Source organism: Cucumis melo, chromosome 2, assembly GCF_025177605.1.
Source record: "Cucumis melo cultivar AY chromosome 2, USDA_Cmelo_AY_1.0, whole genome shotgun sequence".
Taxonomy (NCBI): Eukaryota; Viridiplantae; Streptophyta; class Magnoliopsida; order Cucurbitales; family Cucurbitaceae; genus Cucumis; species Cucumis melo.
Window position 1 is genome coordinate 17,128,369 of NC_066858.1, and position 14,929 is coordinate 17,143,297.

Here is a 14,929-nt window from a genome sequence, read left to right on the forward strand (position 1 = left end):
GCTTCACTCTTGTATAGTATGAGTGGCCAAACACCCCTTAAATATTTTCTTTTTCTTTTTTATTTACAATTTTTTGTTTTTTCTTTCTTTCTTCTTCTTTCCTTTTTTTTTCTTTCCACTTCTTCTTTCGTTTTTGTACTTTTTTCTTCTTTTTTGGATTTCATTTTTCATTTTTCATTTTTCTTTTGAATTTTTACTATTCCATTTATTTTTATGTTTTTTTAGTATTAAGTATCATGTAATACCATACATATAACATAAATATAACATAAAGTATCAAGTATTGAACATCTAACATCTAAGTAGTTAGTATATAGTACTGAGGAGCTAATATCTAATATCAATTATATAACATAGAGCAACAAATATCATGCATCGAGTAATGCTTCTCATATGATTCTCAAAGATGAATTAGTATATTTACAAAGCAGTAGTGCAAGCAGAAAATTACCTTCATTCCCATTTAGAAACTAGGTCATTTTTCATTTGCCTTCCAACGGTTGGGATATGAAATCACCAAAAAGGGAAAAAGAAAATTAGGCAACAACATAAAAGAACAAACGAAACTTCATGCTCCCATGAGGCCGTGCGTGCGATTTTAGAACTTGGGCCAAATTTCTCAGGAAAGTGTGCATTGGTACAAATTTGGTAAACAAGATTTCAAATTATAACTTTGAAAATTCATGCCAAACACTGTAATTGATTTCAAGTTCGTTCTGATTTGAAGCCAGTTCAAATCCTAGGGTTCCAAACTTCATTCCAGCTGAGCCCATGGCGGATGCTTCCGTCGCTGTTCTTGAAACATTACGACTTAGGGGATGGAATTTCGCCGATTCAGACGAAGTTAAGGCCGTAATCATGATCGGTAGCGCCTTGGCCGATGATCCGAGTTCGGTCGTTGATTCTGTGGAGTCGGAGCTCATAAACATGGATCTCAGGTCCATTGGAGGCAAGTCCTTGTCTGAACCTGCTCTTCTTCGCAAGTCTTCTCGTATTCTCGGCCCAATAGTTCTCCAGGTGAATTGGACTCCTCTTATGTCTTTTGTTTTTGTTGGTGAAAGGGATGAAGTTGATTTTGTGTTTGTTCTTCTTTATTTTGTATTCTTGCGTTTCTTTCGCTGACTAGAAACTCAGGGTAGCTCTGTTTTCTCTTTTTCTCTTTCTGAAGAAAATTATTTTTACCTATGATTTACTAGTAGATGATTTCAGCTGTTTTAGCAGATATCATCTGTAAAAGACATATCGCGAAGCAGCCTAGATGGTATCTTGAAGGCTTCTAATGGTCGGCGTCTCCTACGGTTCGGTCTCACTGATGGACACTCTGAGCTTACTGCTATAGAGTACTCCCATATACCATTTATTCCTGATGACATTCCTCCTGGCACCAAGGTACATCGGATAATTTCTCCTTGCTTGTTTTTCTAACTACTATATTTTGAACCGTTTAAGTTCTTGGCTTCTTTTTCCTCCTTAACAGTTGAATTTCTTGATAGAAGCCGATTGTCTTGACTAAATCTTTCTTTAAAGTTAAGCTGTAAATATGTATGTGGCTACCCTATGATGCATAAGTCCTTTGGGCATATGGCATCAAGTTGCTTCACGTGGTTCAGACTGACAGCATTTTTACCATTTATCAGCAACCACAAAGAGCCCGGTACTCGTTTGAGATGCAGTGATTACGAACATGTAAAGTTGGGTCAACTATACTATTGAGCTCTTTTTTATGGGAAATGTACATCTAATGTTATTGGATTGAACAACTTTTCATAACTGGAACGTTGAAGGCAGCTAGCAAGTAAGTTAGTAACTGTTAAAAGATAATTGATGGCTGCAGGCCGAAGCATTTATTTGTTTTCCTTAATGAACATGTTTGATGTGGGGTTCCATCCTCATTGACTGAACTTCCAACTTCTTATGGGATGTGGTCGCTGGGTGCTGGAATCTGAAATATGGAAGATCTCTTAATGAGTGGGAGGAGGTAGAATACCTAATTTTAATTCAAGGAATAGGCAAATTCAACCTTCTTTGCATGGTTGGGTATCAATGCAAAGAAGAATTTCATGACATGGAAGAATAGGCAACGTCAAGCGAACTTATGACGTGGAAGAACTTAATGTCCAAAAGGGCAAGATCAACTGTTATGCAGCTTGTTTTGTCTAATATTCTTACTATTTCTCATCCTTATTCTTAATCCCTGATAATGTAGCTAACACAAGTGGGAAAGAAAATTAGGAAATTCCACTGATGAGACTTTAATCAGTGCAATTTTAATCAAATAAATAGTCGGAAGTTGAAACAGGCTTCTCTTCCATTGAAATAGGAGGATTGGAGATGGGAAACGTCAAACAGAGAAGTGCTCAATCTTCATTGCCCAATGCTGCTAGAAGAATTTTACATTAGCAGGATGCTTGGTGGTTTAAAATGGTTAGACCGTAGTATAATTTGGAAAAGAATGGGTAGTGGGTGAAGGCAAGGTGGAAAGGAAGTCGAAAGAAAATCCTAGTGTCTGTAATTGCATTAGTAAGGTGGCACAATAGTAATGACTGTCAAGAAATGTGCCTCCATCTTTTATGGAGGAGGGGCCTGTGCATTCCCAAGATTTGTTATTTGATGGTTCCATCTTATTATTTTCGCAATAAAAAATTATGTTGATTCAAAATCAGAGTTGGATCCTCGCCTCTAGCAGAGATTTAAGAAGAGCAAAGTGATGTATTGGTTCCTTTGTCCTCTTGCTCGGCATGTTTACTTGATACATATTTTGGATGCTAAATGTCGGTGGTTAGGTAGTTTTAAGTTCTTCACATGAAAATCCGTTTTTAACCACCTTTCTAGCAGATAAAGAAATCCACCTTTCTAAGTATTGAGTATTGCAACTATTCTTATCTAAGCTAGATTATTTGGAAATCGGTAATGCCTCAAAGCATCAATGTCTTTCATGGGCTGCAACTTTCTTAAGACTAAATGGTAAATACAACTGCAACTTTCTTAAGACTAAATGGTAAATACACCTGTTGAGATTCAAAAGGTGTTTCCACTCCCTAACTGGACCTTTTCTTCTAACTGATATTCTCTTTACAACAATTAGATGAAGGTCTGAATCATTTTCTTCATCCATGGTTTTGCTAACTCCTGCTAGAATAAGCCTTTAACTTCTGACAGGTTCTCCTTCTAACCTTAGAAACTATAGTTCAACTGCTATCCATTAGAATTTTAAAATTCTTTAATCTAATGCCATCAAGTATCAAAACCATCCTATAGGGATTGTGAAAAATGAAGACCTCTTAGTCGTATATTATATAGCTCAATAATGGGAGGAGATGTGAGAGAAAACACCAGTATGATGATACATTTTATTGATATCCAAACGTAATTACAATATTTAATGTACATAGGAAGCAAAAACAGCACTACTAGGATCTCAATCCTTCCCTAATTGAAGCAAAGATACAGTAATCAAATTTAAAACAAAAGAAAAGACAGAACAATGTAACAAGAAAACAAGGAGTGAGATAGTCCTCTTGACTTCACCAAAATTCTGCTCTAACTGTTTCTGCTATCTCCCCATCCTAAATCCCTCTCCAATCCTAACTAACTGTTGGGCCCACCACTATAGTTTCCTCTTTCCGGATTCTCCTCCACATCTCTAACTAACATATCTTGTGCCAACTTCCCTTTATTTCTCCCTTTATTTCTCCTATTATATGTGAATAATGTTGGTGGTTTAACATTACTCTACTCCTCAAAATCCACCTTGTCCTTAAGGTGGAAGTCAGGAAACTGATGTTTGAAGTCATTACAGTTTTCCCACGTGGCCTCATGGGGTGGTAACCTTTTCCAACTTATCCGTACCTCCCAATCCTTTGTGTTAGGATTCTTTCTGTACCCGTATACTTCATCTGGTTGTGTCATCCATTTATGGTTTTTTGTTAGCTAAGAATCAAGCTGTTGTAATCGAGTATGATCCCCTAATACCCTCTTCAGCTGGGAAACATGGAAAACTGGATGAGTAGCTGCTGTACTGGGCAATTCCAGCTTATATGCTACTGGACCTATCTTTTCTAACACTCTGTAAGGACCAAAGTATTTTGAGGATAGTTTTTCGTTGTGCTTCCTTTGCAGTGATAGTTGTTTATATGGTCTGAGTTTTAGGAAAACCATATCATCAATTTGGAATTCAACTACTCTCCTCTTCAAATCCGCCTGTTTCTTCATTTTCTCTTGGTCTATGCGTAAGTGTTCCTTTAAATAGAATTGGGTGTTTCCATATCTCCATAATAGAGCAAAAGAGGTGGAAGCCTTCCATAAATAGCATGGAACGATGTAATGCCAATTGAGCTATTGTAGGTGGTATTATACCAATATTCAGCCCTGCGTAGCCAATTTGTCCACTCCTTTGGTCTTTCCCACAAAAGCACTGGAGATAAGCTTCTACCCCTCTGTTAACCACCTCTGTTTGACCATCGGTTTGCGGATGATATGCTAAGCTTCTATGGAGTTTTGTGCCTGCTAACTTAAATAGTTAATTCCAAAAGTTATTAACAAACACCCTGTCTCGATCAGAAACAATAGATCTTGGGTATCCGTGTAACCTAACAATTTCCTTCACAAAGAGTTCAATAACAAATTTAGCAATATAGGGGTGTTTGAGTGCCATGAAGTGTGCGTATTCACTCATCCTATCTACCACTACAAATATAACTTCAAAACCAGGAGACTTAGGTAATCCATCCATGAAATCCATAGATATATCACATATGGTATCCGGTATTTCTAAGGGAGTTAGCAATCCAGCTGGCGACAAAGCTAGTGTTTTATTCTTTTGACAAATCAAACACTCTTCACAGTACTTCTTTATATCCTTCTTCATACCAACCCAATACAGTTCTCCAATAATTCTTTTATAGGTTCTCAAGAATCCAGAATGTCCACCAAATACTGAATCATGATAGGTATGTAAAATGGTAGGTAATAAAGAGGAATTCTTGGAAATTACTAACCTCCCTTTGAATTGCAATACTCCTTGGTGCATTGTGAAATTTGGAAACTTCTCTGGATCTTGCTCAACTATACTTCTAATCTCCTTCAATTTTGGGTCATTCTCAGCCTCTTATTGTATTTTGGCCAAATCAATGAGGGCAGGAGCTGAAAGTTGGTTCAGATGGACTGTAAGTGGCAGCCCCCTAGATAGTGCATCGGTAGCTTTGTTTTCTAACCTTGGTTTATAAACCACTTCAAAAGAGTATCCAAGCAACTTAGCAATCCATTTCTGATCTTGTGGTTGGATGACATGCTGTTCTAGCAAGAACTTCAGTGACCTCTGATCAATTTTCACAATGAACTTGCGGCCCAAAAGATATGGCCTCCATCTCTGCACTTTAAATACTATAACTATCAATTCCCTCTCATATACCGGTCTGGCCTTGTCCCTCATGCTTAAAGTTCGACTAAAATAGGCAATAGGTCGTTTAGCTTGAGTTAACACAACCTCCACTCCATAGCCAGATGCATCCGTTTCAATTTCAAAAGGCAAATTGAAATCTGGCATTGCTAACACGGGCAAGGTCATTATAGCTGTCTTTAGCTTTTCAAAGGAAGCTTTGGCTTCTTCATTCCACTTGAAACTCCCATTCTTCAACAGCTGAGTAAGGGGTCTTACTATGCTACCATAATTTTGTACAAATCCACCTAATACCCAGTCAAACCCAAAAATCGTCTTACCTCACGTACATTGGTTGGAGCAGGTCATTCTCTAATAGCCCTAATCTTCTTGGGATCCACTTCTACTCCTTTTTCAAAGATAACATGCCCTAAATAGTTCACTCTTTCCTTAGCCAAACTGCACTTGCCCATATTAGCATACAACTCATTTGCCCTCAGAATTTCCAGCACCAATTCCAAGTGTTGTATATGTTCTTCCAATTCCTTGGTGTATACTATGATTTCATCAAAGAAAACTAGTACAAACCTCCTCATATATGGCCTGAAAATTGCATTCATTAAGGCTTGGAAAGTAGAAGGTACATTAGTCAAACTAAAAGGCATGACTAGGAATTCATAATGCCCTTCATGAGTGCGAAAGACGGCAATGTTTTTTTATGTGCATAGCGATAAGGCCTCACATTGATTGGGTTAGCTCTATCCCTCTCTTGGGTGGCAATGTTTCTGGCCATTCAAACACATCTGAAAATTTATTTGACAATGGAGGGATGAAATTATCTATAGTTGTTTCAAATTCCTCTTCATAAAAGGTTGCCACTGGTACCTTCCCTTCAATAGCTTGACATTCCACCAAAAATCCTTGGTCTTCCCCTTCCCAAGTTTTCATCATGCTCTTCAAACTCACTCGCTTCTTAGTGAGGCTTGGATCCCCACGAATTATGACCTTTCTTCCTCCGTGCTAAAAGGACATCACCAAGTGCTTCCAATCCACTTCAGTCACTCCAAGAGAATGCATTCACTGCATACCAAGTATGACATCAACACCACCCAGCTCAAGTGGCAAGAAGCTGTCCACTACTTTCCAATCGTCCAACAATACCTCTACTTTCCCACAAATTCCTTTTCCATTAATGGCTGCTCCTGAACCCAGAATCACACCATAATTGGTTGTAGCTTTCAATGGTAGATTCAGGTTGGTTACCAATTTTTCAGATATAAAGTTGTGGGTAGCCCCACAGCTAGTTAGCACCCCCACATCCTCATCCTTCACCTTCATAGTTCTAGGATTGGTCAACCCCACCACCGAATTAATGGATATCTCTATGTTCAAATTCTCCATTGTTCCTACCTTAATAACTTTCTCATCCACCACTTCTTCTCCTCCATCTTCCTCTATTATCTCAAACTCTTCTCCACTCTTCCGTACTACCAGAATTCTTAACTCTTTGTGTTCTTTAGCTTTACAACGATGGCCAGCAAGATATTTCTTTTCACACTTAAAACATAACCCCTTTTCCCTCTTAGCCTAAAATTTAGCATCTGTCAAACGCTTGGAAGGTCCTTCTCTTCGGTTATCCGCCACCGTGACTCCTTTGAGTGTGACTGTTTTCATTGGAGTATTTCCACTGGTCGTGGCTGCCATTGCTTTGGTCTCAGTCCCTTCCTTTGTCTTAGGCAGATTATACTGGAACTTACTTCCATACACACTGATTAACCCACATTCCTTCCTCACTCTCTCTGTTCTGAATCTTAAGAGCCAGCTTCATCATTTGGGCTAACCCTCGTGGTTCCAGAACATCAACTTTGGTCTTCAACCATGGGCTGAGCCCATTCATGAAAGTCTCCTCAAGCACCACCGTTTGTAAGAATGCTATCAGAGCTAGATATTTGTCAAATCTATTCCGATACTCCTCCATCATGCTCTCTTGTTTGACCGTAAAAAACCTGTCCACCAACGTACCATCCCTGATCGTTTGAAACCTTCTTAACATCTTTTGCTTCAAATCATCCCAGCTCGTGAAAGATTCACGCTCATTCTGAGATCGATACCAGCCGAGAGCCGGACCATCAAAGCTAATAATAACCACTGACATCTTCTCTGATTTGGTTAGGTTGTGAATCTTGAAATAACGGTCTGCTCGAAACAACCATGAGTCAGGGTCTGTTCCATTGAAGATCGGCATTTTTACCTTCTTAAACTTGCTCCTAGTGCCTTATCATCCTCACTCTTCCGTTCTCCCTTCAATTCCCCAGCCAACACTTTTATTGTAAAGTCGCTTCCCATTCCCCCACTCGGAGATCCTTCCAATTCAATCGTTGTAACTGCCTTCTCTCGAATGATTCCTTCGATGTATTTCAAGATTGCTTGCTGTTGTGTTTGTTGTTTCTCCATTTGTGCATTTATATTTTCAATACTCTTCGAAATCAAGGACATATTCTCCTCCATTACGGGTAGCTTCTTCAACTCTGTTCGCATTTCCCTAATTTTCTGTTCCACAAAATCCTACCATTTTTCGCTTTTCTTGGCCATCGTCTTACGCTTTCCTAGATTCTAATGCTCTGATACCAAATTGATAGAACACCAGTATGGTGATTCTACTTTTATTGATATCCAAACGTAATTATAATATTCGATGTAAACAGAAAGCAAAAACAACACTACTAGGATCTCAATCCTTCCCTAACTGAAGCAAAGATACAGTAATCAAATTTAAAACAAAATAAAAGACAGAACAATGTAACAAGAAAACAAGGAAAATTCAGAACCAATGTACTACTACTCTTGTCTCTCAAGGAGTGAGATAGTCCTCTTGACTTCGCCAAAATTCTGCACAAACTATTTCTGCTATCTCCTCGGCCTAAATTCCTCTCCAATCCCAACTAACTATTGTGCCCACCACTATAGTTTCCTCTTTCTGAATTCTCCTCCACATCTCTAACTAACATATCCTGTGCCAACTTCCCCTTATTTTTCCTATTATTTCTCCTATTATATGTGAATAATATTGGTGGTTTAAAAGTTTCCTATTTGGTTTTTACAATGATGTTTTACAAAGAAAAACCCAAACAGGTATATTTCTGTAACTGCTGTCGTTCTTGTACGACAGTTCGACAGATGGAGAAGCAGCATTCCACTTGTTCTTGGACGCCCCAGTTCGACAGATGGAGAAGCAGCATTCCACTTGTTCTTGGACGCCCCATTTTCTCTTAGAGGAGCCGGGCCTATTGGTGTTTCTGTGCTAGCTATAGTTCAAGAAGCAAGCCAAGGTTCTCTAGTGATCCATTTAATTGATCCACTTATGAAAGTTGGTTTTAATTGATACAATAATCAGCTTGGGTTTTAATTGATATGACCTCTTTCTCCCTTTTCTTGTAAAAGTGTTTAAGACCTAAGCTTACTGAAGTTCGCAAAATTTTTGCCTGTCTCTGTTTTTTACTTGACTCCATGATATGAAAAAGGACCACTTTATTAAAATGTCTTTTAACGTGCAGCTTTCTGGTTGCAGATTCGTTTGGAAAATAAAGCTCCAGTGCATAGTGGAATAGCATGTTTAGGTCCAAAAGGGTTATCGGTGCTTGGAGGTGTAGTTCCAACACTTTATGAAGAATGGAAAATGAACCAAAAATACTCCGGTTTATCCCGTGCATCCATAAGATTGTCACAGGGAGGAGATATTGATGGTCCACCACCATTTGAGAAGTTGCAAGTTGGAGTGCCTTCACAAAAACTTGGTCGGAAAGGAAAATTTTCATGTCAGTATTTCAGCTTAAGGGCCTATATTCTTGTACTACTTTTATTTCTGTTGTATTGCTTATTGCGACTGTTGCTTAAATTAGTCTTTGCTTTCTTCATTAAAAAATTATCATTTAGAGTGCAAGTTTCGGGACTTGGGTTGCTAGCGATCCTTAATGCATATTTTAGGTACTACATCTTTCCATGTTAGATTTTCAGCACCAGATGGGTGAAAGGTGGCGATCTTTATTAAGAAGAAATCAGTTCATACAAGCATAAACCCTAGAGTTCGATCTCTGCTGATCAACTCTGATGGAAGAAGAATATGGGTTAATTGGGTTCTCAGTTAATATTCTAAGTTAATTTACTTTTTACTCCCACTTGTAATAGAACTCTATAAGTAGGAGTACTCAATACAGGTGGAGGTGAAAAGAAAATTAACTAATTACTCAATTACCCCCTATTCTTCCAACACCAAACTCTCCCCTAACCGCTCCCTCTCCATATGGTTTCCCTTTCCCCAAACTCTAACTAACTGCCCTCCCTTTTTACTGAAGCTTATGTTGTACCCCTCCCTTCTCTCATTCCATGTGGTCCCTTTCTACGACAACTCCTTTTCCCATTCTACTCTTATTCTTCCTTTGATATTGATACACAATTGGAGGCTTAACATTACGTCCACCTTCGAAACTGTTTCTAAAAGTCACCGATAGCCTCCCAGGTTGCATCATGTGCCTGTAAGTCTTTCCATCCAATCAGTGCTTCCCAACCACCCGTTGTTGGATTCCTACGGTAACCAAATTCCTCTTATGGTTCAGTCACCCATTCAAACTTCTTCGAAGATGTAGATAATGCTGGTTGCACCACCTTCTGCTCTCCTAAAGCTTTCTTCAACTGAGAAACATGAAACATAAGGTGAATTGAAGCAGCCTCAGCAATGCCAATCGATAAGCTAACTTACCCACTTGAGCTTCAACACGGTAAGGCCCAAAATACTTGGGAGACAACTTCTAATTCCTCCGTGTTATCACCAAAGACTGCCAATAAGATTGAAGCTTCAAATAAACCCAATCACCTTCTGCAAATTCAACTTCCCTCCCATTTCAATTGACAAACTTCTTTATCTTCTCTTGAGCTGCACGCAAATGTTCTTTCAACATACCCAAAATTAAGTCCCTTTCTTGCAACTGCTGATCCAAAGTTGAATTAGATGCTTGATCACCATAAGCAATTAGTTCTGGTGGAAGGTAACCATAATCTGCTTGGAACGATACATTTTCAAAGCAGTTTGAATGGGTGACTGAGCCACAAGAAGTGCTTGCTTATCACAAAAATTCAGCAACTGGTGGTTGGGAGAGATTGATTGGTTGGAAAGTGGTGTTGAACATCCTAGATTCTTGGGTTCTTGATGTTTCTTTAACTCTTTCCTAGGTTTCTTGATTTTAGTTGAGGTTTATTATTCTTGTTTCTTGTTCAAAAGAAAGTTAGTTAAAAAAAATAACCAACTCATAACTAAATCTTGTTTAGCTTTCGGCCTATAAAAGGCTCCATATTCATTAATAAAATCATCTTGAGGTATTATTCATAAAAAAAACTCTCCATGCTTTGCATCAAAAAGGCTTACTGATACATGATGCCACTTGGGAGATTATTGATGGCTTTCAGCAACAGTTTCCTGCTTTTTTCCTTGTGGACAAGGTGGTTTTGGAGGGGGAGTTCAACCATTGTACTTCAGAACGATACAAACAATTGTAAGACATGGATAGAAAATGAGCTAATTTTAGAAAACGGAAAACGAAATGGTTACCAAACGGGACCTAAAGAAACACGTTGGTTCAACAGAGGAATAAGGGTAGGATGGAAAAATTGAATGTAGGGTACCACGGGAAATGAGTGAGAGGAGAAGTATATAAGTTCCTGTTAAATGAGAGTAAAGTTAGTTAGAGTTTGGGAAAGGAAACTATCTCGTGAGAGAGGTTAGGGGAGAGAATTATCTGAGATTGTACTCTAGGGTTGAACATTGTACGGTCTATTTTCTTCTTAATAAAGATCTATACCTTTCATATTCACACTATGAAATTTTGGACCATCTTATGATTGTGTGTGTGTGAGTTTTTTGGTTTGCTTAATGTGTCATGTGTACAGAGACATTGATAAATTTATTCTTTGTTACTGCACATTTTATTTTTAAGTTCTTTGATTCAAATAATGAAGAGAGTAGTTACAGATCAACAGGAGTCATCTTCAAAGAGCAATAGGCCTTCTGCCGATTCAGGAAATGTTGAAGGTAAATCGACTATACAGCAACAAAGCACAGACGTGAAAGCTACCAATTCTGTCAATTCTGTTTCCCATTTAGAAAAGGCTGAGGAAAAACCAAGCAGCTCTGAAACAAGACCAAAGGAAGGTAAAATATGACATATTTAGAAAAGGTTCAAATTGTACATACATGGATATCGTTTTAGAAACACAGACCTATTAGGTTAAATTTATTTAGAGATCCTTCTATCTCATAGTTCCGATAATTTTGTTTTCAGATCTGTAAATTACACTCATTGAACCAACGTGTTTCTTTAGGTCTCGTTTGGTAACCATTTCGTTTTCCGTTTTCTAAAATTAGCTCATTTTCTATCCATGTCTTACAATTGTTTGTATCGTTCTGAAGTACAATGGTTGAATTCTTAGCTAAATTACAAAAATAAAAATAACTTTTTGAAAGCTACTTGTTTTAGTTTTCAAATTTTGGCTTAGTTTTTAAAATCATCAATAAATAGTAGATAACAAAGAAAGAAAGTAGAAAGTTGAAGGTGAAAGTAGTGTTTATAAACTTAATTTTCATAAAAAAAAAGAAATTAGAAATGGTTACCAAACGGGGCATTAGTAAAACCATAATAATTCATCTTCTTATGTTTCCTCTAGTTGTGGAAGCTGTTCCTGTCCAAAATCAGGCTGCCTCTCAGAAACTACTTTACAAAATGAGTCGACCAAGTGGAAACCGTCCGCCTTTCAAGAATAGAAACCACAGGGGGAAGGGCAGAATGGAAGATCAGGAGGTCTATACTCTAGAAGAGTATGAAAGGAGAAAATCAGGGACCAGTCAATTACCAAAAGAGACATCTTCATATACGAATCATGATGAAGAACTTGCACGGCAACTTCAAAATAAATTTGATTTGGAAGACTTTCATGTTAGTTTCAGTCTGTTTTCCAATGCATATGCTTCTGATATAACATTTTGCTATTATTTTCATTAAATGTTTAATATGGCTGCAATAACTTGTTTAGGTACAAGACAGTACAAGCAGAACAAACGTGGAAGATATAAGAATGAGCATGTTCAACTTCGAAAGGGATACGTATACACCACATGGTAGTGGGAGAGGGAGGGGAGGAGGAGGACGAGGGAGAAGAGGAAGAGGACGAGGATGGGGAAGAGGAAGGCATTATTGAATGGTTACATCTTCATTTTGCATTAAAATGTTTTATCTACAATTATGAATTTTTCATGTTTTATGCTTAGTTCTATTTAGGATTGGCTCAAACTTATTTTGAGCATTTTGTTACCAAGTTTTGGCTTAGGTTTAGTGGGTTGGTGTATAGCCATACTTTTTATTGAATTACATTCCTTGGATCCCTAAACTATGGTTTTATGAACTCCATTTTTGTTTTTGTAGATACGCAAATGAAAGCTTGTGAGTGATGAGATACAACCTTATTTGGTAAATACAAAATTTTGTGTTGGCATGCATTTCTATGCTATTATTGAAGATTTAGGGTGGGCTTAAAATACATTTTCACTTGTTTAATTTAAAAATAAGTTACAGTAGAAAAAAACTGAAGTGACCTTTATAATGTATTTTAATTAGATTTATCAAGAATTTGAATAAAAGTACGTTACTTAAAATCATTTTTCCTCTAGTTAATCTAAATGGGTTCGAAAGTATTTAATTTTAGAAAGAAAAGCTAAACTAAACGAGAATTTCTTTATGGAGATTTTCCATCTCAACCCCACAAAAATGAGCAAAGAATCATAGGTTTGTGGGAAATGGAAATAAAACTGGGGGAATAGAGAATCTTGTGGGAGATGGAGAATAAAATTGGGGGCAGTGATATTTTACCCTTCGAGTACCCTTAGTTCAAGTATTCACAACTCACATATGTTTTTGTTTGTTTGTTTTTACCCAAAAAAAAAAATATTTTAAATGTCAATTTTGATGGATATTTTTGGAAAAATTATATTAAACAAATTTAAATTAGAAAATAAATATTTATATTAGTGATATTTTGGTGAATTTTTCATTTGCTGATTTTTCTATGATATAGTGAAAATATTGATTCATCTCTTATATCGATGTCAAAACTCCAATAAAAGAAGATGAAATGGAAGGAAATATAAAATTTAATACTATATATATATGTGTGTGTATGTATACCTTAGTTATTATTTTAGTGAATTATCTATTTATATCTATATCTGTAGTATATATGAAAATATGGATGAGGAGAAATTTTCTCTCTCATTTATGCCTCTTGTCATAAGGCTTTTTACTGTTACTTTAACGAGCAATTCAGTCATTTGTCCAATTTTACTCATTCACTTCAGATTAATTCAATTCAAAAATTATATTAAATGTCACAATTTCTAAATACTAAACCCCACTAAAAAAAACATTTAACTCACACACACTCGTAAATATCTTTAATATAATATTTTGTTCAAACTTTTGATCTTCTTCAAATTTATAATCAATACTTTTTATTTGCTCACTCTATATTACCATAAATATGGATATGTCTAGGTTAGACCTAACTCAAGTAACATTTATCGTTTTTTCTTCATTCTTTATCCAAAATACAAATTTCTTCTCTCTTATCGTCTTGACATGGTTATTTCATGTAGAAGATTTTCTTTTCAGTGGTCAATTGCTCAAACTTAAACTTTGTACATAGGTTGATGATATAGATGTTCAAGAATGAAACAAAGTTGTTGGTTTCTTTCTTAAATGTTCGTTAACGTTGTGGACATAGTTGTAATTATTGTACGTATATAGTAATGATTTTTGTTGATTTTTTTCTTCAACTTTATTTGTAGATACTTCTAAATTTCCTTTTAAAACTTTTAATTTTCAATTATTTAAAAGTGAGGAGTCGAAAAAATACATGTTTCTAAATATATGTATGTCTTTCTTCATAATATGTTTTTCTATTTCTCTCTCAATCCCAAGTTTCTTTCACTCTCCTATCTTATCCTTCAATTCATCTATCTCACATAATAACATTCTTCTCTCTCAATCTAACCAAATATAATTATAAATTGTTAATATTAAATAAGATGGTATATAAAAGATTGCTTATTTTTTATTTGCAAAACTACCGGAACTCTATAGTTTGTTAAACATTAATTCCACCGTAAGCTATAAATTAAAATAAAAATTGAGAATTAATTTATAGACAATTAAAACATATAGTTAAATAGTTCTACATTCTTATATAAATTTGGTAAATGGAATCTTTAAATAAAAACTAAGTTAAATTCCTTCACATACACTTAAAACAATTTCATAAGTATGTCATAGAAATTTAAATTTTTATTAGTTAAATAATTTTTACAAAAAAATAAATAAAAATAAATTAATGATTAAATATTCAAAAAAAAAAAAAAAAAAAAACACCTTGTAAACTATCTTTCTTTTCCTACGGTTATGTAAGATTTTTCTTCAACTCTTTTTCATTGACGTATCCCTTTATTTATTTTTT

The 14,929-nt window shown here is 36.1% G+C and overlaps 1 protein-coding gene across 4 annotated transcripts; it reads left to right on the top strand.

Annotated features, from left to right (window-relative positions):
• Positions 1 to 440: 440 nt before the first annotated feature.
• LOC103501529 (uncharacterized) lies at positions 441 to 12,920 on the top strand. 4 transcript variants are annotated; one of them, XM_008465127.3, is made up of 8 exons: positions 441 to 648; positions 728 to 1,017; positions 1,222 to 1,389; positions 8,547 to 8,706; positions 8,932 to 9,192; positions 11,400 to 11,579; positions 12,092 to 12,360; positions 12,458 to 12,920. In XM_008465127.3, the coding sequence occupies exons 2-8, from the start codon at positions 772 to 774 to the stop codon at positions 12,620 to 12,622; spliced, it is 1,449 nt and encodes a 482-aa protein (XP_008463349.1). In that variant the 5' UTR covers positions 441 to 648; positions 728 to 771; the 3' UTR covers positions 12,623 to 12,920. The 4 variants fall into 4 exon arrangements, with proteins under 4 accessions (XP_008463349.1, XP_016903017.1, XP_050937633.1 ...); XM_017047528.2 differs by having other exon boundaries at positions 441 to 637; XM_051081676.1 differs by lacking the exon at positions 8,547 to 8,706 and having other exon boundaries at positions 445 to 637; positions 8,946 to 9,192.
• Positions 12,921 to 14,929: the final 2,009 nt, after the last annotated feature.

What these genes read in the sequence shown, in the direction of transcription:
- LOC103501529 (XM_008465127.3), top strand. Translation starts at nt 772, where the DNA reads ATGGCGGATGCTTCCGTCGCTGTTCTTGAAACATTACGACTTAGGGGA. An exon ending in AGTTCAAGAAGCAAGCCAAG is followed by an intron (nt 8,707 to 8,931) that starts GTTCTCTAGTGA and finishes TTTAACGTGCAG; the next exon opens with CTTTCTGGTTGCAGATTCGT. An exon ending in TCGGAAAGGAAAATTTTCAT is followed by an intron (nt 9,193 to 11,399) that starts GTCAGTATTTCA and finishes GAGTAGTTACAG; the next exon opens with ATCAACAGGAGTCATCTTCA.